The 22,274-nt window shown below is 46.0% G+C and overlaps 1 protein-coding gene across 8 annotated transcripts in view; it reads right to left on the bottom strand.

Annotated features, from left to right (window-relative positions):
• Nucleotides 1–8,702: 8,702 nt before the first annotated feature.
• Entpd6 (ectonucleoside triphosphate diphosphohydrolase 6) overlaps nucleotides 8,703–22,274 on the bottom strand; it is a 28,952-nt gene continuing 15,380 nt past the window's right edge. For 3 of the 8 annotated variants that reach the window (XM_046435365.2, XM_058576588.1, XM_058576585.1), the window contains exons 7-15: nucleotides 21,426–21,461; nucleotides 20,179–20,267; nucleotides 18,825–18,904; nucleotides 18,166–18,230; nucleotides 15,169–15,270; nucleotides 13,438–13,575; nucleotides 11,521–11,577; nucleotides 10,105–10,217; nucleotides 8,707–9,391 (exon numbers count right to left, since the gene is read on the bottom strand). In XM_046435365.2, the coding sequence (XP_046291321.1) occupies nucleotides 9,251–9,391; nucleotides 10,105–10,217; nucleotides 11,521–11,577; nucleotides 13,438–13,575; nucleotides 15,169–15,270; nucleotides 18,166–18,230; nucleotides 18,825–18,904; nucleotides 20,179–20,267; nucleotides 21,426–21,461 (821 nt within the window). In that variant the 3' untranslated portion in view covers nucleotides 8,707–9,250. The other 5 variants (XR_006849957.2, XM_046435373.2, XM_046435359.2 and 2 more) reach the window with 5 other exon arrangements.

Here is a 22,274-nt window from a genome sequence, read left to right as displayed (position 1 = left end):
GCTCCAGGTCTTTTCTTAGGAAACTAGTAAGTTTCCTATTTGCTCCCAAATCAGGTGTCAGCCACATCCAGCCCCATGGGCTCACCTCCCCGCAAACTACCAAAGAACCTGTACCAGCTGCCAGTCCTCCCAAGAGGAAGCCTAGGGCCTCCAATTAATGATGTTCCACATTTGGTATGTTCCTCCTACCCTCAGCCGTTGTTCCTGCAAGATTTCTCACTGGCTACCCTGCCTCCAGTTGTCCCCTCAGAGCTAACCTGCTCTGGCTGCAGATTCCACACTTCCTGAGCGAAGAGCTCTGAGGCAGTACTCTTTCTGCAAGCCACTACCTCCCATCAAGAGGCCACTCCTGTCAGGCCCCCACCCCAGGTCCTTGGGCTGGGTGTGGGACTGGCACAAGTTGGGGAAGTGGCCAAGGTGAAGGTGAACCAAAGCTGATGGGTGTTCTGATGACTCCACAGGACCAGGCAGGACAGGGAAGAGTCAGCAATAGAGGTCAGTGAGGGCTGGAAATGAGGACAAATAAGAAGTCCCATAATCATGGAGCTTAGGAGTTGTCTGTGGGTGGGGAGGGGCTGTGCAGAGTGAAAATCTGGCATTTACAGACCTTCCCAGACTAAATCTCACTCTCCTCTGCCCCTTTCAGTGTCTTTAAACCCCTTGATAAGCAACATATCTATTCCACCTCATCCTCAGGCAACCTCCTTCCTGGAGCTTTAGGAGGCTACAGACCCACCCATTGAGGCTAGGTGGGGTCCTCTCTGAAGTCCCTCCTGCCAGCCTGCCTAGCTTTGTTTTTCACATTTTTAAATGATTGGAAAAACTCAAAATAATTCAGAATGTCAGAATAATTCATGACATTAACATTTGAATTAAAGTGTTTGTAAATAAGGTTTGGGACACAGCTACACTTGCTCATTTTGTCCAAGGCTCTTTTATACACCCGTAGCAGAGGTGAGCTGTTGGGACCAAGATCATGTGGCTTGCAAAGTCTGAGGTCTGCACTCTGCCTGTCACAGAAAGAGTTTGCAGGTCCATAGAGTGTGGGCTGTTCAGGAAAGAGCTGGAGTTGCCAGCGCTTGTCTTGCACTTCCAGGTCACAAATGAATTCTGAATAAAGTTGGTCCCAATGGATCTTTGTTTGTACGTGGTGCTGAGGATCGAACCCGGGCCGCACGCATGCCAGGCGAGCGCGCTACCGCTTGAGCCACATCCCCAGCCCCGGTCCCAATGGATCTTGATGCAACATGCCAGGCAGAGGTGGCACTGAGGGAGGGAAATGTGAATGACTGGTGCAGGAGGTTTCTTGCAGCTTCTTTGAAAATTCACTAGTGCACCCTAGCACACATTTCATTAACCTCAATGGGATACTAGTATTCACCCTGTGGAATAGTTAGCATTAAAATGACCGGCAGTACCCTGTGCTGGTGAGGATGTGGAACAAACAATCCCCACATACTGCTAATGGGAGTGTAAAAGTGTCACAGCCATCTTGGAAAAGGGCTTGGCAGATTCTTTTTTATTTTTTGAGACAGGGTCTCAGTTATGTTTTCCAGGCTGACCTTGAATTTCTGGGCTCCAGTAATCCTCTTGTCTCTGCCTCCTGAGTACTTGTGATTACAAGTAATGCACCATCTGGTTTGGAGGGTTCCTCTGAAGTTAAACATACACTACCATATGATTTCACTTTTTAGGTATTCTTATCTAAAAGTAATAAAAACATGTCCACAGAAAAACTTGTACAAGAATGATCCCCAAATCCTTATTCATTAAAGCCCCAAACTGGACAGAGCCCCAGGTGACTATCAACAGGACAATGAAGAAACAAAGTGTAGTAAATTGAAACTATGAATTAGTATTCAACAATAAAAAGAAAGAACTACATTCATCAGTTGGGTGTCGTGGGGCACACTTATAATCCCAGTGACTCAGAAGGCTGAGGCAAAAGGATCACAAATTCCAGGCCAGCCTCAGTAACTTAGCAAGATCATATCTCAAAATAAAAAGGGCTGGGAATGTAGCTCAGTGGTTAAGCACCCCTGGGTTCAATCCCCAGTACTAAATATCAAACAAACAAAAAAACTGCATGTATCAGCCTAGTTGAATCTTACAAATTTTGAGTTGAGCTGAAAGCCAGAAATAAAGAGTACATGCTGTTTTCATTTAGATTATGTTCCAGAACTGTCAACAGAAACGTGACATAAAGGGCCGGTGTGTAATTCAGTGGTAGGACATGAGCTCAGCAGGTGCAAGGTCCTGGGTTCATTCCTCAGCATCAATAATTAACTAATTAAAGTTTCATAATGAAAATCAGACAGTGGTGACCCGGGCCCATGGGTGAGGGGATTCTCTGGGAATTTTCTGGGGTTTAGAAATGTTGATATGTTGATAGGGGTACAAATTACACAGGAGCATGTATTTACCAATATAATTTAAACATCTAAGATATGTGTATTTTATTAGATGAAAATGATATCTCAAAAAATTTCTTAAAAATATTCATTTGGTCAGGAAGGTCCAGAAGTGGCATCAAATGTCTATCAAGATGGGTGCAGTGGTGCACGCCTATAATTCCAGCAGCTTGGGAGGCCAAGACAGGAGGATTGCGGGTTCAAAGCCCAACTCTACAAAAAGTGAGGTGCTAAGCAACTCAGTGAGACCCTGTCTCTAAATAAAATACAAAATAGGGCTGGGGATGTGGCTCAGTGGTTGAGTGCCCTGAGTTCAATTCCTGGCACTCAAAAAAAAAAAAAAAGTCTATTAAATAGGCTGCCTTGGCCACTAGAGGCCCCTCAAAAGAAACACCAGTTCCTTCTGAGATCCATTTTGGACAGAGGAATGCCTGCTGAGGCTTTGAGTCAAGCATGGAGATCTGTCCAAGAAGGAAGTAAGAGAAAATTTCTTTTTGAAAACTTATTTACTTTACCTAACAATTTAATCTTGGCTGTTTAGTTTGGGTGGAGCTCTGGCTAGGTGTACCCATGAAGAAAACAGAAGACAACCTTCTAAAGTGCAAGAGGAGGCCTGGAGAATAACTCATTGGTAGTGTTTGCATAGCCTGCATCAAAACTCTGGATTCAGGGGGGCTGGGGTGGCTTAGTGGTAGAGTGCTCGCCGAACAAGCAAGAGGCACTGGGTTCGATCCTCAGAACTGCATAAATGTAAAATAAAGATATTGTGTTCACCTAAAACTTAAGAATAAATATTTAAACAAACAAAAAAACTCTGGATTCAATCCCTAGCACTGGCATGCACGCACACACACACACCACACACACACATGCATGCTTGTATCTGTGAAAGAGTCACTGCCAGGTGGCGTGGCACACATCAGTAAATCCCAGGTACTCCGGAGGCTGAGCCAGGAGGTTAGTAAGTTCCAGGCCATCCTGTACAACGTGGTGAAACCCTGTCTCAAAACAACAACAAAAATAAAAAATAAAAAGGGCTGGGGATGTAGCTCAGGGATAGAGTGATGGGTTCAATCACCAGCACCAGGAAAGAAAAGAAAACAGCCGGGCACTATTCTGACCTTTGAAAAGGCTTCCTGAGAACAGCTGGGCACTCTTCTAACCTTTAAAGAGGATTCCTGAGACAAGTGTCCTTATAGGGAGATGTCTGCTTCTCAACTATGTAAATCATGCAGCTGACACTAAGATTTACAAAGCTGTTCTTAAGCTCTTAAATGGAAACCTTTATCCACTCAATCAATAACACAGGAAAAGAATCAGAGGCTGTCAAGATGACAAAGAGGCAGTTAGACCTGGAGGTGATTATTATTTCTCTTGTCTGTTTAAGTATTTTTTTTTTAAACATTATCATCGTGATGATTGATTATTCTGTGGAGAGCTCCTGAGAAGCTCTCCACAGAATAATGAGAAGAGAGCACAGGGCCTGAAATGATTAGGAAAATTCCTCTGGAGGCACTTCCACCCCTAGGTGGTGAGGCAGCATGTTAGGTTGTGGTTAGAAATCTTTCAGACCCTCATCTCACTTGCTAGCTCTGGAGTCTCTTGAGTTCCTTCAGGCCTACCTTCTTGGCTGCAGGATAGGGATGAACAGCATCTGATTTGTGTCTGATGGAGGTGCCTAAATCATTGACCACACAAAATACAGTCAGAGCTATCATGACTGAGATATAAGGTGTCCCCCCAAAGCTCCTATGTTAAAGCAGGAATGTTCAGGAAAGCTCAGAGGTGAAATAATTGGATCATGAGGGTGGAACTTAATTCAAGGGGGCTGGGGTTGTGGCTCAGTGGTAGAGTGGGATGAATGGTGACTGTGGGCAGGTAGAGTATGGCTGGAGGAGGTAGGTCATTGGGGTCATGCTCTGGATGGGTTCATCTTCTTTGTGGCCCCTTCTCCTGTGTCTCTTTGCCTCCTGGCTGCTATGTCCTGAGCAGCTTCCCTTTGCCACACCCTTTGGCCATAATGTGCAGCCTCACCTTGGGCCCAGAGAATGGACTCAGTTAACTAACCACAGACTAAAAGCTCTGAACCATGAGCCAAAATAAACTTTCCCTTCTTTAAGTTGTTCTTGTTAGATATTTGGTCACAGAGATGAAAAACTGACTAAAATAAGAGGCATGCCTGGCATACAAGTAAACGTAATAAATACAAGCCACTGTAATTTCAACTTAAACCAAAAGGTATGTGCAAGTATGTTTGCCTGTTGCCGTAGTCTGAATGTGTACCTCAAAGTTCATGGACTGGAAGCTTAATTCACAATGCAACAGCTTTGGGGGGTGGGGCCTAATAAGAGGTGATTAGAGGGCTGGGGATGTGGCTCAAGCGGTAGCACGCTTGCCTGGCATGTGTGCGGCCCGGGTTCGATCCTCACCACCACATACAAACAAAGATGTTGTGTCCGCCGATAACTAAAAAATAAATATTAAAAAAAAAAAAGAGGTGATTAGATCCCCTCATGAATGGATTAATGTCATTATCATGGGAGTGGGTGAGTTATCCTGAGGCAGTTGTTTTAAAAGTATTTGGCCTCCTCTTGCCCTCTCATAACATTTTCTTGTCCTTCTTCTTTCTACCATGAGATGATGTGACATAAAGACCCTCACCAGATACCAGTGCCAGACTCTTGGACTTGCAAAGTTACAGAAACTTGATCCAGATAATCTCAGGTATTGTTACAGCAACATGCCCCTGGTTTTCAAAGTGGATCCAGTTGCTTCAAATATTCCTCAGACTTGTGGTCTCCAAACAAGTTTCATAAATACAGCTCTGCCAGAAACTGCTCATCCTCAAAGTTCCAACCTCAGTCTACGACTGACACTGCTATAATTGTGAATGCCTCTGAAAGTTCCTTTTTTGGATTGCTTCATTAAAGTCAGCCCAGATTTGACCCCAAAATGGTATTAGCCCAGTTTAAACATCACCTTTGCCTTCCAATGACTCTGAAATGGTTCTGAAAATTAAATTCATCCAAAAAAATGATTGCACCTTGGAGTATGCTCTAAGCAAGTGCTTAGAGCACTTAAAGCATTGTGAAAACTAAAACCATAGTAAGTCCACTTGATTAACTTTTTTTTCTTTTGTGGTATTCGGAGGGTGGAATCCTGAGGCAAGTGCTCTAACCCAGAGCCATATCCCAGGCCCTGGTCAAATTTTTGTTGTTATTTTGTACTGGGGATTGAACCTAGGAGCACACTACCATTCAGCCACATTCCCAGGCCGCACCCCCCACCCCCCTGCCCGTGCCCGCTTTTAAAAATTTTGAGACAGGGTCTTACTAAGTTGCTTAGAGTCTTGATAAGTTATTGAGGCTGACCTTGAACTTGTAATTCTCCTGCCTCAGTCTCCTGAGTTGTTGTGATTACAGGCATGTGCTCTGGTTAACTTTTAAAACTATACTAGCAAGGAAGCTTTTCTACTTATGACAGAAACCCAGTAAATCACTAAATAAATTTGTAATTGATTTATAATAAAATTTGAATAAAATCAACTTCAATAAAAATAGTAATATTACACACTGAAAAAATACCACAAAGTAATGAAGTAGAAAAAAAAACATATTCATGCATATTCATCCGCATTCTATCTCAATGGGCTAATTTCCTTTAAATATATATAGATCTAAAGTCAATAAGAAAATGGCCACAATCTTAGAAAAATGGAGAAGGAACACAAACAGATGCTTCAAAAAAGAGAATCAACTGGCTCTTAGACAAACAAGTTGAATTAGTCTGGGTGTGGTGTTGCATGCCTACTATCTCAGTGTCTGAGACAGGAGGATTTGCAAGTTGAAGGTCAGCTTCTGCAACTTAGTGAGATCCTGTCTCAAAAACTAAAAAGGACTGGAGATATAGGTCAGTGATAAAGTACTCCTGGTTTCAATCTCCACTATTGCTAAATAAATAAATAAATAAATAAATAAATAATTAGATCAATGCATATTAAAACTACCAGTCACCATTTTGTCATGAGGGTGCCCAGAAGCCAGCACCAATTCTTGCAGATGGGATGGGATGTTGATGTCTAATGAAAATACTCATGACCTTGGATCTGGCAATGTCAGAATGGCTCATGTGTATGGACATGGGACTAGAAACAATTTGATGCTGTGAGGTCCTATTATTTATACACAGGAATGCCACCAACCACTGTAAGACTAAGGCAACTTAGTATGTGACATATGTGCCTGAGCTGCCATTTCAAGTGGGAACAGAGCAGAAAAGGGCATGTAGGCAGCAGGTGTGTGGGATGCACCAGGCAGACCTAAGATACAGTGCACATGTATTCTGGGAGGGCACAACTTTTACTGTATCCCTGGTTGTTTTGTGTCATGACACATACATTACTATTTTTAGAAATCAAGAGCCTCCTTTATTATCACAAAAGACACTCGATGAAATGACTTGCATATTTTGCTGAGCCCAAAAATATTCCATGACTTATTTGTTACTCTTCTGGGAAACTTCCAGTTGTTTACCCTTTTTCAGGAGTGAGGTCACTAACCCTCTTTAAATGGACCAAATCAATTTTTGCTTTACCTTCATGCATCTTTGATGCTTTGCCTCCAGAGTTCTTTAAATATTCAGACCATTAGATATTATGGAAGGAAAAGGCACTGGTGGAAACCCTGCCAAAGCGGGGGCTGTGCAGAGGACAGGTTTTTTCATGCCCTCCTCAGTGAAAGCTTACTGGAGCTGGCCCCGGTGTGGGGGAGCATCTTTCTTACTTTCTTTTCTGGCCTGTATCACCGATTGGCCAGACCTCTTCCCTAAGGAATAATTTTGGAGAGTCCTAGGGGTAGAGGACAGCTGGCTCTGGTTTTGTTCATGTCCTAGGGTCTCCCTTCTGCCTCTGGAGTTGGAGTCCCACATATCACACTCTGTTGGGTGAGCTCGCTCCCACCCTTTTCCAAGTGTCCTGCAAGTGAAGGGCTGTTCAAACATTGGATAAGTTTTTCACTGGCTCCCTCTCCTGCTCTGGCCCACTGAAGTTCCGGCTCTGGGAGCTGAGGAGTGAAATTTCCCTTGTGGTCTACAGAGCCCTTTCCTTTTCTGCACAGGGCTCTGCCAAATGGCTTGTTCAGCATCTGCAGCCCTGTGTGTGTGTGTGGGGGGGGGTCTAATGAGTCAGACCTGTCATTCCCTCAAAGGCAGATTGGGGAGCTGTGAGCACTCCGGATGTGGGGTGGGCTGCAGTTCTCTCCCTGGCATGCAACTTCTTTGGGATTGTACCAGACTCAAGTCAGATCTTTGCTAAGCACAGAGTGACATGGGGTCCTAGTACTTGCCAGATGAACTGAAGTTTCCAGAACTTTCTCTGGTGTAATGGTTAATTTGAATTGTCAACTTGATTGGATTAAGAGTTAATGATGATTAAGAGGCTTCTGTGTGTGTCAAGGAATGATTGGCATATGGGATAGCCAACTGAAGTGGAGGCCCTCCCTAAGCGTGGACAGCACTGGATGATGGCTTGGGTAGAATAAATGTTGGAAGAACAAGGGGCTGGGGTTGTGGCTCAGTGGTAGAGCACTTGCCTAGCATGTGTGAGGCACTGGGTTCGATTCTAGTACCACATATAAATAAATAAAAGTAAAGTTCCATTGGCAATTTAAAAAATATTTTTTAAAAAGTTGGAAGAACAAGCAAGCAGCAGCAGATGCAAGCTCAATTTCTTCTAGAACGGGTTCTTGATTGCTGCTATGATCATCTGAAATTATCTGACTCTTGCTTCTTCACTCTTTCAAAGCTGACTCTGCCAGTGATTCCCTTGGGAATTTGACCAGAACCTTTGGGTCTTGGACTAGGGTAGCACCATTGATCCTTCTCGTTCTGGGGCTTTAGCCTCTTGGACTGTGCAGCTACTGTTTCTTTCAGCTCTCCGGCTTGCAGACGGCCATTATTGACTATCCATCTTCTGGCTGTATAAGCCAACCTGATAAGTCCCTTTTTATAATTATACTTCCTGTTGATTCTGTTCCTCTAAAGAACCATGACTAATACACCTGGTCATGCTGTGGGTCACTGTCCCCAGAAGTGGGAGGAGGAGCTTTGCTCTCAAAAAACTGCTGGGAAGGACAGAGCCCTGTGGATAGACCTGAATCAGCCCAGTCTCCAGGTGGCCATCTGCTGTTGTGGAGAGTAACAGACACTACCTATGTCACTCCACTTTGGCAGGTTTTTTAACTTTAGTTAACAGAAATCTCAGCTGCTGGGTGAACGAACAGAAATCACAGGAGAAAACCTTGTAAACCTTTTATTTGGAGCGGAACACAGATTGAGTTTATTCCATGTACTGCACATTCATAGAAGAAACCCTGGTGGACACAGGCACTGGGACACAAACGATGCTCAAGTGTCAGCTATGACCCAGGCCCATTGAGGAGGGCAGGTTCACCACAGAAGATGGATTGTAGTCCAAGACAGCACAAGGGCTGCAAGAGGATGGTTCTGGAACTGTGTCTTCTTACCCTTCCCTGTTTGTCTGCAAATGGCTCATAGCAGCAATACATTCACTGGAACACGGAGCTGGTGTTCAAAAAAAGCGGCTCAGACATAGTTTGTACACAAGCACTCAGCACTCACATGACAAAGAGGGCTCCAGCAGCATGGCCACGAATGTTCTTATAGCAGTTCACACTCAGCTCTGCTATGCCTGTGGCAGACTTGCTCAGCAGACCTGGGCACATGGGATCTCCCACCCCTCTTCTTACCCATAGCATCCCCCATCAGTTACCCTTACATCATCTGAGATCTGAGGGAGCAGACCACTGGGTGATATCATATGCTCACCCCCAAGGAAGAGAGAAACAACACACAAGAGACCTGCTCTCCTGGAGGTCACACTGGTTCTTTCTTGGCTCCCCCAGAGTAGCCAGGACAGCTTGTGTAACCTCTCCAAACTCTCCGGTACAGGTGGAGGCCTGTCCCTGGGGAGGAAACAACAGAGGCTGAGAGCCAGAGCAAGATTCAGGTCACAGGGACGGAGACAACAGCAGCCACAGCCACAGAGATGGAGAGGAGGACACAGGGTCTTGTGTGCCTCAATCTCAGTATGGCCCTTAGCTCTGTCTGGCTCACAGCCCACCTGGATCCCAGGCAGGAAGGAAGCATTGGCAAGGCTCTGTTCTAGGTCAGGTTCCCACTCTCAGGTCACCCACAGCACAGCAGAGGCTGATGCACAGGTAGGTAGCTCTGAGGGCTGCAGGAGGAGGGGTCTCAGTCAGTATGGTGGCTCCTCAAGGATAAAATCATGTCCAGGATGGAGGGGTCCATGGAGATGGGAGCCAGGAATACTGGTTGGAGTGGAGATTGGGGTTCTGCTACTACAAGGCTGGACTCTTCTCTCTGTTCAGGGAGTCAATGTAGTGAAAAATGGCCCCCAGAGCCCAGCTGGTCTCCACATTGTCGATTTTCCGAGTCAGCTTGAAAAGACAAAGGGAGAGGCAGAGATCATATACCTTCATATGGGAAAGGCTGAGCAGATCTGTAGACTAAGGCAGCCCAGTCAGTAGCTGGAAGTCTGGGCTGTTCCTTGCATGCCAAGGATTGGGTGGGGGACAAGATTTCAATAATGGGATCAGCAGTTCCCAGTACCTCACAACATAATTGGGACAGAGGTGCCCAAGAGGTGAGTCCCTACCTTCAGCACTTTATTCCTGGGAAAGCCAAACTCCTGGAGCAGCAAGGTAATGTAGGTGAGATCCATGCACACGAAGGGGCTGCTGTGTGGCTGAGTCTCCAGAGTCCGACACACTGAGAGGAGATGGCCAATTCCCAGTTAGGTTCAGACAGTCCCCTCCTTGGGGGACAGTGTGCTGTGTGGACCCCAACTCCACCCACTCTGGGTACCCAGAGTTAAGGCTGCAGCTTGGCATGGAAAGGTGACCATGACCAGAGCAACTCAAAGGATGGCCATGTGGCCAGTCCTAGCCTACCCCAGCCTGCATTCTAGGACCAACAGAGATCTGCACAACTTGTCTTGGGGTCACAGTGGAAAGTCACCAATTTCCAGGCTATATCTTTGCACCTGTGACCCTGGACATCACTCCCAGGTATCCACCTGCATAAAACTTGTGCTTTCCAGGGGATGAAAATGACAGAATAACTAGCTTAAAATAATCCACTCTTGTTCTGAGGAAGAGGGGCAAAACCCAAAAGTGACATGAAAGCTTAAAAAAAGCCATTGAGTGGTGGGAAGAAGGTAGAACTTTTTATGGAAAAATACTAAAATGTAACTTCTTTGGGGGGGGGCACTAGGGATTGAACTCAGGAACACTTAACCACTGAGCTACATCCCTAGGCCTATTTTGTGTTTTATTTAGAGACAGGGTTTCACTGAATTGCTTAGGGCCTCACTAAGTGGCTGAGGCTGGCTTTGAACTTGCAATCCTCCTGCCTCAGCCTCCTGAGCTGCTGGGATTACAGATATATGCCACCATGCCCTGCTTAAAATGTTAACTCTTGACCTGCAAATTGGGAGCAGCAACCAAAAGAGCAGAATACCAACACCAACACTTCACACACATTCCCTGGCTGTTGGGGTGAGTGGGCCTTAGACGAGGTAACAGGTAGAGGGGAAAGGGAACACAAGAGTGCAATCCTTCACCTCCACAACCCAGACTGTTCAGGAAACCTGACTTTTTCAGGGTCATGTGATAATCATGAACTCGCTGGGACATCTAAGGGGAAATCACTCTTGTGGTCACCCGGGTAGCAATGAAAAGGTGTCAGAAAAAATGAAATGAGGGAATCTGTTCCTTATAGTCCGATGATGAGGCAGTGGACTGTGGCCCTTTTGCAGCCAGGACAGGACATAGGCCTCTGACCATGGTCACTATTAAAAAGGCAGATGTGGAATATAGGTCCATACTGCTCTTTCAGTGCACTCTGAACTCTGCACTTGCATACCTCTGAATACTCACTTGGTTGGTACAACCCAGAATCAAGGAATTCTGGGGCCACATAAACACTGTGGGGTGTCTGTCCCCCACTTCCTCAGTTTCTGTCCATCCACCCCCTCAGCCTCTCTTACCCCAGCAAGCACCGTGACACTCACCATACTTGGCTGCTATCTCAAAGTCCCCGACCACAAGGCTGCCTCCCTTCTCCGCATCTGTAGGATGAGATAGGCACCCAGTCTCCAGGAGTACCATAGAAGCTCATGATCCTGCTGAGGCTTGAGGCTGGTGCCCAGGGACCCCATCCCAGGAATTCCAAGGTGCAGAGATGCAGACACTAGCCTCCCCTGGTTCTATGTAGCCATCTACACTCATGGGTCATGATTTCTCTTTTCTGCAGTGCTGGGGATGAAATTCAGGGCCTTGCATATTTTACACAAATGCTCCACCAGAGTTACACCCCAGCCAGTTTGTGGCCTCTAAGGTGGTACAGCTAGACCAAATTGGGACAGTTGTTCCCCACAGGATCAAACAGATAGAGGAGCTTTCAAGGATCATCACCCCCCAAACCCTGCAATGTTCCCCCCAAAGGAACCTCATCAGGATCTCTGGACTGTATGGACTGCACAAACTTGTAGGTTAGGAAAAGTAAAAGTATAGGGGTGGAAATGCTGCTTGAAGCCATGGCACTCATTCAGCAACAGTATTCTAATATCAATTTTCCAACTGTGGGTTAAAAAAAGAGTTCTATAAAAAAAAAAAGTAATGGAGGGAGTGGCCCCTGACTCTGGGTATTCTCTAAGTCAGTAAATATCACTGTTAAGATGTCACTATTAAGGGTCGTCTGAGGTGTTTTGTTTTGTTTTTATTCAACTAGAATGATACTTTACAATAAACTACATCCTCAGCCCTTTTTATTTTTTTATTTTGAGACAGTGTGTTACTAAGCTGCTTAGGTCCTTGCTAAGGTGCTAACGAGGTTGGCTTTGAACTTGTGACCCTCCTGTCTCAGCCACCTGAGTTGCTGGAATTACAGTTGTGCACCACTGTGCCCAGCAAAAGGTAGTCTGAATTCCAAATATAACTCATACTGCTCTTTCAGAGCCAAGCATGACCACAACAGGCAGGTGGATTTGTGTTACTGAATAGCTCCATACCTCCTAAGGTCACCCCAGGGAAGATGCGTACCTTCTGGTAAGGACAGCCTGTGGCTAGGGTGTGGGACCCCCAGTGGGCTGCTAGACCAAGCTCGGGTGGGTGGGTTCTGGCTTACAATGTCCATAACTCTGGTGCAATCAGAACAGTGTGCCACTCTAGCTCCTCAGGCCTGGCAGGCCAATCAGTCTTGGGAAGAGGTTGCATGCCACCTTGACCACTCACCCTGGCTGGCACTTTCCACACTCAGTCCTGTCTTGGGGCAGCAGAGCCATTATAGATGCTGTGGGAAGCCCCAGGTCCCAGGGAATGGAATAGTGACATCATTAGTTTCTTCTGGGAAGTTTTTTATTTAAAGTATTAATTGGGGTTCTTATTCTTACCTCAGGCAATGCATGCTGATATTATCAGTTTATTTCATTAAGAAAATTTTGGTCTCCAACCACTAAAGTGACTTTACAACTTTCGCACAAGTGTTTACATAATCTGGCCAATGATAGCCCCAGCAAACTCCAACACCTGGCTCTGCACTGACCTTGTTCCCTGGATTAGGAAGGACAAGCTAGAGGGAGACCCACATCATGAGGCTGATCCCTCCAGTGGTGGGGAGAGAGCCACAGGGCCCAGGCAAGATACCAAGAGTCTGAGGCAGTTAAACAATGTGAGTCAGCTCAGGGCAAGACCTGCCCTCCAGCAGGAATCTAAATCAACAGTATGTAACTGTCTATGCATGAACTAACTAGCTTAAGGAACTAATTTATCTATAAAAACAGAGCTCAGTATTTCCTATCCTGATGACAAGATGTCTCCTCACAATTCTGCCCTCCTAAGTCTACTTCCAACATGGCAATACAATTATTCACCTGTCACAGGCCCTCTGCCCAGGAAATCCACGATGCCCAGCCAGCCCCTATCCTTACCTATGAGACCGACACTGGCTGCAAGGTCATAATAGTAGGAAAAAGCATAAAAGTCCACGTGCTTCACCTCTTCTGTTCTGTGTACTTTATTTCGAAGTACTTCTGACACTCGGCTGGCACACAGCTCATAGAGGCTCCCTGCAGGGAAAGGAAAAGCATACACCCAGCAGTTGAAGAGCCCTGGGCACTCAGGCCATATGTGGCTTTTAGGGGCCTTTCTTAGTGATTTCATGTGGTACCAGAAGCCCCCGCTGATCCCGAGTCAGGGGCTGCTTACTGCACATGGCAATAGCAACCATGCTGGTTCAGATCAGCAGGCAAGGAAGCCCCCACGTACAGAGAGGCCGGAGAGAATGGAGCCCAGCTCTGAGGCAGGTGGCCTGGGTACCCTAACTCTGGCCCCAGGTAAAGGGCCCTGTGTAGCTGTCCTCACCAGCCAGCGGGTATCAGTCACTCTGTACTCACTGTCTGCCAGCCAGCACTGAACTACATGTCAGCAGCTGCCTCAGAAGTGCTTCCTTTCTATATCACAGGGTGGGGGACACTGAGCCCCTGTGGGCCACTTGTCAAGTTCACATAGCTGGCTGGAGAAGAACGGCAACACGGGGCCCTAGAGATTAACAGACTCTGGAGGTCATACTGACAGCCTTGGACATCTCATTAGGCACATCAATATCCCATACTTTGATCTGCCTTAAACCAGTCTCCCTTTCTTTTCTATTGTTCTCAACAGGCCACAGAGCCATGCTCTTGACCTTCAGATCTCATTTCCTCCCAATGTCTTTCCTCAGAATAGTCATACTACTGCCTCCTTGTTCACTAAAAAAAAATATTTTATCTCAGGGCTTTTGCTCTTGCTTTCCCCTGGCCTGGAGAATCCCTGCTTTAGATCTGGGCATCTCATTCCCATTTCTTCATGTTTTGGCTCAAATCACCCCACAGGCCTTCCTTGTCTGTCCTGGTTAACATTGCAATGTACCTCTTGGCACCCCCATTTCCTTGTTTTATTTTTCGTCAAAGAGATTTTTCATGTTTTACTGTCAGATTCCTCCTCAGGGGACATCAGCTGCACTGTCCTGCTGTATGCTGGGTGCCTACAGGGAGACCTGATCCTCAGAACATGCACAGTGGACCAATGAGTCAGTAAACCTGTGTGGTCACCAAAGATGGACCTTGCTTATGCCATATGTTCAGCCTTGGAACAACAGTTTAATATTTTCACAGACTCCAAGGGTATACAGCAGTACAGATCATTAAGCTGAGAGGGCAAGTCTTGTGAGGCTTACTCACAGGACAGCAGGATCTCCATATCCAGAGCAGGCAGTGGGAAGTAGCCTTTGCCAGAGAAGCCTCCATTTCTCTGTGTACAAAACTGGCCCAACACAGGACTTCTGGGCCAGCAGCCCAATAAAGCCGTTTGTCTTGGAACCTGAGGTCCTTCCTCATTGGAGGCCTGACAGGAAATTGGGCCCTTTGGAAAGAAGCACTGGAGACAGACAAGGAAGCCTTGTGCACAGGCCCTACAGAGGAGAGGCAAGGCAGCAGTTCCCAAGCTCTGACAAAGGCCTCTGGAGCCCTGGTGAGGGTTCCCAGAGCTGCCTGTGTTTCCAGGGCCAGTTTGGGCTTGTCTGTGCCAGTCTCCTTCTGAGAGGTATTTGGAAAAGGTACAGGGGATGGGCAGGCTGCCAAGTGGACCTCATAAGCCACTGACAAATGACCAACATACCATACCTGCCTTCTGTCCTGAAATCCTGTATGTTATTTCAGCATGTTCCCACTCTCCTTTGAAACTTGGAGATAGACAGGGGCTGACCAAGTCCTTTCCATCCTTAACTGAAATAAAGAGATAAAAATGAAAGAAAAAAAAAAAAGGAAAGAAAAAAAGCATAGTGCCACCAGACCAGGGCCTTACAGGACAGGGAAAGCAGCTGGGCATGGTGGTGTAGGCCTATAATCCCCAGCAGCTCGAAGCTGAGACAGGAGGATCATGAGTTCAAAGCCAGCCTCAGCAATGAAGAGGCCCTAAGCAACTCAGTGAGACCCTGTTTCTAAAGAATATACAAAATAGGGCTGGGGATGTGGCTCAGTGGTGCAGTACTCCTAAGTTCAATCCCTGGTACCCAAAACAAAACAAAACAAAACAATCCAAACAAACCAGAAAATGATGTTGCCTGGTATTCAAGGTACTGAAGTGCTTCCTTCTGCTAGAGGAAACCTGATTCCTGGGGACATTCCAAGTCAGCTGGAGAGGAAAACCCTCCTCCATCACAGAAGATGCAGCAAACTTCATTTGCCCTGGAAACATGACTATTTGCCATTCCTTGGGGACTTCAGGGTTCTAGGTACTGGGCCAAGTACAGTTCAGTCAGCAGTCATACAACCCTATTGGGAGGGGAGCCATCATTACCCAATTTTAGAGATGATGAGGTTGTAACTGGCAAGTTGGTGGCAAGACCAGGAACTGAAGCCACCTTGAAGCCACCATGCCATAAATTAATTGGTGGTTACTCTGTAGAACAAATCCAGGGCCTACAACTAGCAAAAGAAGCTGGTATCTGGTGTCCAAGACTACCCTCTCACTGCCATCCCTCACAGACAGCAGGGTGCTCTCCACTGAGAGGGTCTTGTCCCCTTCCTGGATTCTGGTCTGGGTAGGAAGTAATGGTATGTGAATTTAGGGTGGTCCTCCTTCTTTGGAGGTGCCACATAAGCAGCCTTGTCTATCCTTCTGGGGGCAAAGCCACACAGAGTAGTGCCATGGCACAGAATGCCAGCCTGAGCTTCCCCTACTGCAGCCACACAAGACTCTGGGACTCTAGTGAAGCCATCACCTGACTGAGCCCTGTGGAATCATGAGACACAACAATAAAACAACTACTATTTGCTGTTTTTCTTTCTTGAGGCACATGAGATCAAACCCAGTGCTTTAGGCATGCTAGGCAAGCACTCCATCCCAGAGCTGCATCCTCGGCCCCACCGTTTGTTGTTTACCACTGTCTGGGGTGATCTGTTATGCAATAAAGATGGTGAAACCTTCCCAATGCTGTGATGAGTGGGAAGAGAATGGAAGTTGGGCCATACTCCATAGCTAACCACAAAGGGGCAAATAGTGCCTGCATTCTCCTTGTCAGCTAAAAAGCAGGTGTTTCCGGCCCTGAAGTGAGGGGTGCAAGTGTTTCTGAGACATGGACATATTTTTGGTTTACAACAAGGGGGATACTATTGAGAATACATACCAAGATTTGAAAGAGTGAACCTGGAATAGGGTTACATAGAAAAATGATAATTCTAGTTGAACATTCCTACCCTGGCAGAACCACCAGGCCCTTGAAGAAGTGGCAGAAGTGTTGGACAGGTGAGGGCAGAGTGTGGCCCCATGGCTGGGGAACATACTCTGTACTCTGGATAGAGTGCCTCACATACCCATACACATCTGGTCACTGTCAGTGCTGTCTGGAAAACCAGGCTGATACTAGCCTCAGGGTAGCCAAAACTAGATTATTCTAAGAGCATTTGTGCATGGACTTGAGGCCCACTGGAAGGAGCAGTGAAGACCTGGAATGAGATGCTCCATCTAATGACCTGGCAAGACTCAGGTTTCTTCTTAGACATGACTGTAGGAAAGGGCCAAGCTGCTGCTTCTTTTTTTGGTACCTGAGCCACATCCTCCAGCTCTATTTTGTATTTTATTTAGAGACAGGGTCTCACTGAGTTGCTTAGCGCCTCCCCATTGCTGAGGCTGGCTTTGAACTTGCGATCCTCCTGTCTCAGCCTCTTGAGTTGCTGGGATTACAGGTGTGTGCCACCGCACCTGGAAGTCAAGGTTTTTTTTTTTTTTTTTTTTAATGATCTTTCATAAAGCAGAGATGAGGGAGGGATGTTCTTGCAAGTGGGAATCGCTGTGACTGAGAAAAGCATCCCCTGATGGAAACCGCTTCAGCATCCCCTTCTCATAGTCTGTCCTGAACTGTCTGAAAAACCAGGTCATCTCTTCAAATCCCTAAAAACAAGTTCCTATGGTTTGGATAAGTGTCCTCCAAAGGCTCAAGTGCTAAAAGTTTGCTCCCCAGCATGTGGTACTATTCAGAAGTGGTGGAAGCTTTAGGAGGTGGGGCTACTTGAATAAAGTTAGGTCACTGGGAGACAGCCCTTGAAAGGCCCCCACCCCCTCCTATCTCTCTTTATGCCTGCCAGCTGCCATGAGGTAACCTCTGCCATGCACTCCCACCCTGACTGTTGCCTCACCACAGGTCCAAAGGCAACAGGGCTAACTCTCCATAAATGTCTGAAACCATGAGCCAAAGTAAATCCTTCCTCCTTATAAGTTGTTTATCTCAAGCATTTTGTCACAGTGATAGCTTAGTAACACACAAGTTGACTCTAAATGTAGGTGAGGACTGTATAGTTATTTGGGTTCCTAGAATTTGTGTTTCAGAAATGATTTCACTAGTGCCTCATAAAAATACAATGGTGCTAGGAGGTAGCTTAGTGGTAGGGTGCTTGTGTAGCATGTGCAGTGCCTTGGGTTGATCCCTAGTACGATAAAAACAAAACAAAGAACAAAGCAACAGAATGTGCAGTAAATCATGTCCTCCTCCATCCCCGTCAGGACATCACTGACGAGATATGAGGCCTGTCTTTCCTAGGCCTACAACAGCCCCAGACCTTTGCTGGGTGGCTGGTGGCCAGCATGCAGTGAAGGAGACTTGAGCAACATGTTCCACTTACCAGGTTTTCCCTCCACACCGCCTAAGATCGCCAGTCGTGCTGACATCAATCCCAGTCCCAGGTAGCTGTGGAAATAGTGCCCTGGGTAAGGCTGGCCAGAAACACATCCATCTGTCGGGGCCCAACATGAGTGGGAAAGGTGGGACCTTGTGCAGTGACAAAGCATTTAGTGGGCTTTCCTGCTTCTTTTAGAAGTCTCTTACTGAGTTTAGGGCATGATTCAGCTAATTAATTCAACAAACGAGGGCCTATTACAATGTGGACAATGCAGTGAATGAGACAGACTCCACTCTAGTTTTCACAAAGCACAAGAATCTATGAATATGCCACATTGCAAATAGGTGGCTTAGGAAATTCCTGCACAGTCCATGGACTCGCCTCAGTCTTTTGCAAGCCTTCTTCAAAGCAGGACAGAATAAGCCTGATAGAAGAATGTGATTTTACTACAAATAAATTTAAAAATGATGAAACTGGGTAGGGCAGAGCAGGCAGGATGAGGAGGATTCAGATGAATACAGCACGAGGGATTCTAGGATTTGGCATATCTGCTGGTATCTAGCTACTCCATGAGGCAGGAGTTGGAGGCAACCAGGGGACGTGCAATGCCAGTAGAGCTGCCCGCCTGTCCCATCAGCCTCCCCCAACTCCAGTAAACTTACCTGTAGGAGTAGAGCTTATAGGTCCTGTTAAACATCTGCAGTGCTGTCAGATGGCCAGGTGGAGAGGCCTGAAGAGTGCCCTGGGGAGGAACATAATGGTGACTATATTTCCCTTGTCTTTCCAAAACACCGTCCCCATTCCTTCAATTCATTTGGATGAACAGGGACATTCAGATGGAGTCAGTTAAATGAAATTTTCATTAAGTCCTGCGCTGTGAAAGAGTAAGGAGCAAGTAACAAAAAATAAAGCAACCAGAATGTTTCTTCCTTTTAAGTAGTGTTTTACCCATTCTGAAAAACATGGCCCAACCAAAAGAATCAGGATATCAGTAAACTTCATTACTCTGTTCCACTGGAAACTAAAATAATAGAAAAATCGGTGGGAGTTTTTTTTTTTTTTGCAGTACAGGGATTGAACCCAGGTAACTTTACTATTGAGCTACATCCCCAGCCCTTTAAAAAATTTTTTTTAGTGTATTATAGATATACATAATTGTGGGGTTCATTTTGACATGATCATTGAAGCTAGAGAACATCATGCTAAGTAAAATAAACTAGACACACAAAGTCAAGGGTTGAATGTTTTCTCTCACATGTGGAAGCTAGAGCAAAATAAGGGGGAAAATTGGGAGGATTGCCATGAAAACAGAGGGGAGATCAGTGGAGTTAAGAGGGGAGATAGAGGTAAGGAGGGAGAAAGACGGTGTAAAGGGAGGAACTGCAGAATGAAATTGACTGAATTAAGCTATGTACACATATGAATACACTACAATGAATTCCACTTATATGTATATCTATAAAGCACCAATTTAAATTAAAACAATTGAGAAATAGAAGACCTTTGGCCTTTGTATTTTGAGACAGGAATTCATGAAAAGCTGAGGCTGACCTCAAACTTGCTATCCTCCTGCCTCAGCCTCCTGAGTTGCTGTAAACAGGCATGGTTAGGAGGGAGCTATTTTAAATAGCAGATAATATTAACTGGAAGCATTTTTATCTCCTTAAGAACATTTGTCTTGACAAGGGTAGAGCTCTCTCCCCTCCTGTGAGTCAGAATATATGCTGTCTGCTCTTGCTCCTTTTCTGGGACCCTGCAAGGGATGGGAGCCACTGGTTTCATTTTTTCTGACCCAAAGGTTTCTGATTATGATCTAATTTATCACCCCACTGAAGATGGAATTTCTATTTTGGTTTTGTTTTTCAGCTGAGTTAAGATTCAAATAAAAAGTGTTATCTGTGTGGGAGCTGGCCCAGGGTTTGGAGGTGTGGAGTGACTTCTACCAGCCAATGGGCCTTCCCTGGGCAGCCCCTGACCTGCCTCCCCTAAGGCACTGAGGCAGGCAGGGCTGGTTACCTCGACCCGTGGAAGGAAGGTGATCTGAGTGGATCCTCCGCCCAAATCCAGCATGCCCACACTGCTCCTTCCTGGGGTTTTCAAACTGCCTACAGCACAGCGGGTGAAGACACAGCACTGTCATGTTAGTAAGTAGATGATGACAGTAGACAGATCAAAGTGATTAATAGCTGGACCTTTAGCAGAAAGGAAAACAAGACAGAAAAATAACTGCAACTAATTAAAAATCTCCATTGAAAGGAGTACTGTATGTTTAAAGGACAACATCAATGGCTCTACCAGCTTTGGCATTTTTAATTTTTTTTGGTACCAGGGATTAAACCTAGGGGTCACATCCCAGCCCCCTTTACTTTCTATTTTGAGACAGTGTCTTGTTAAGTTTCATAGGGCCTCACTAAGTTGATGAGGCTGACTTTGAACTTGAAATCCTCCTGCCTCCGCCTTCCAAGTTGCTGGGATTATAGGGGTGGACCACCTTGCCCAACCCCAGCTTTGGCTTTGACAGGCTGACACTGCCTGTCTGGAGAGACTGTATACTGGCTGCATTCACCAGGTCGCAGGCCGCTGCCTTACCTCCCAGGGAAATGCTGGAACCTGGGACACAGGCCCTGGAAGGATTCCAATCCTCTCCCTTACCCATTGGTCCCATCTTCATTTCTGTTCCCCAAAAGCCCGTGAGGTGGACATTCCTCATCTATCCTCTAGCATCTTCTCCCCACACCCCCAAAAGGAGCAAATCCTGCCAGGAAACTTCTTTCTTTCTCATATCTGTATCAGACACACTGGCTTTTCCACAATTCCACTGCAGGGACTTGTACTTGTAATCTATGTAAAATGACTTCTTTCTCTCTGTTCCCAAGAATAGATGTTTTGTTATAAGGTGATTAGCATTTGCATCACATTGACTATTAAGAAACTTGGCTGTTTTTACTCACTACTTCTCTCAGAAATGAGAGAACAGGGCCCCTGGTAGAGGTTTGACGGGAGATAGGCAGGAACAGTGGGTGGGAGAAATAGTTCAGGAGAGGTGCTCTTCCAGCATGCACCCCTGTGAGTGCACAGCTGTCCATAGGGCCAGGCACCCCCCCCCCACACTCCCCGCAAACCCCAACAGCCTACTTCAGGACCAGCAATGCTGTGAAATCCAAGGGGTTATAAAACAAGATCCCTGCTCTTCAGAAAGGCCATCAGCCCTCCTTTACGTATGACGTGAACTGTTAGCCTTTCCCTTTGAAGTAAACACACACCTGTTAGGAAGTTGACAGTGATCCATGCTGATACGCCTACAAAAGAGTGGCAGAAGCAGCACTGTAATTGCTTGAGACGCTGTTAACATAACACCCAGATTGCAGGAGCACCAACTGCCCACTGCCTGAATGCTCCCAGTCTTCAGACCATCCACAGAGAGGTATTCATTCATAAGTAGATCCAGCAGCTTCTGGCAGGCTATTCTAGAAGATGCCACACTGAAACCCAGAACACTTTACCAAAAGCCATGCCTCCTTCCCATTCTTTATCACCAGCTTCTTCTTTTGGAAGAGGCAGAAAAAGAATGTCCCCTCTACTCCCATATAAACTCACTTGAAAAAGAACCCAATGTCCCCTCCACTCCCATATAAACTCACTTTTTGTGTGTGTTATGTGGTACTAGGGATTGAACTCAAAGCCTCATGCATGCTAGGCAAGTGTTCTACCCCTCGCTACTTCTGCAACCCTACAAACTTACTTTTAAGGTCATATTAAAATCAGGGCCAGTGAGGATCCTCAAATGTCTGTCTTAGAATTAGCAATGTAACCACAATATTCTAAACATGGAAGCAATTGGGTTCTCTCCAAACATCCTTAACACTGAAGACAAGATGTTTTCAGAAACTTTATCTGTGCTAAATCTGAAGTTGGTCAAGATGAGAATCTGTCACACTGGACCCCCAAAGACCACCTGGCATATTTAAATTTTGAGTGGGACCCTAACCTCAATTATTTTTCATTTCTGTATCTGACCAAGGAGACAGCTTCCATGTGTGGAATTCCCCGTAGCAGTATAGAGCCCTCTTGTTGTGACAGCATTACTGTCTGGAGGTACTTTTGGATACTTT

Source organism: Marmota monax, unplaced genomic scaffold, assembly GCF_021218885.2.
Source record: "Marmota monax isolate L192 unplaced genomic scaffold, Marmota_monax_Labrador192_F-V1.1 WCK01_AAM20220418_F8-fsc00005, whole genome shotgun sequence".
Lineage (NCBI taxonomy): Eukaryota > Metazoa > Chordata > Mammalia > Rodentia > Sciuridae > Marmota > Marmota monax.
This window is presented reverse-complemented; position numbering and strand designations above follow the sequence as displayed.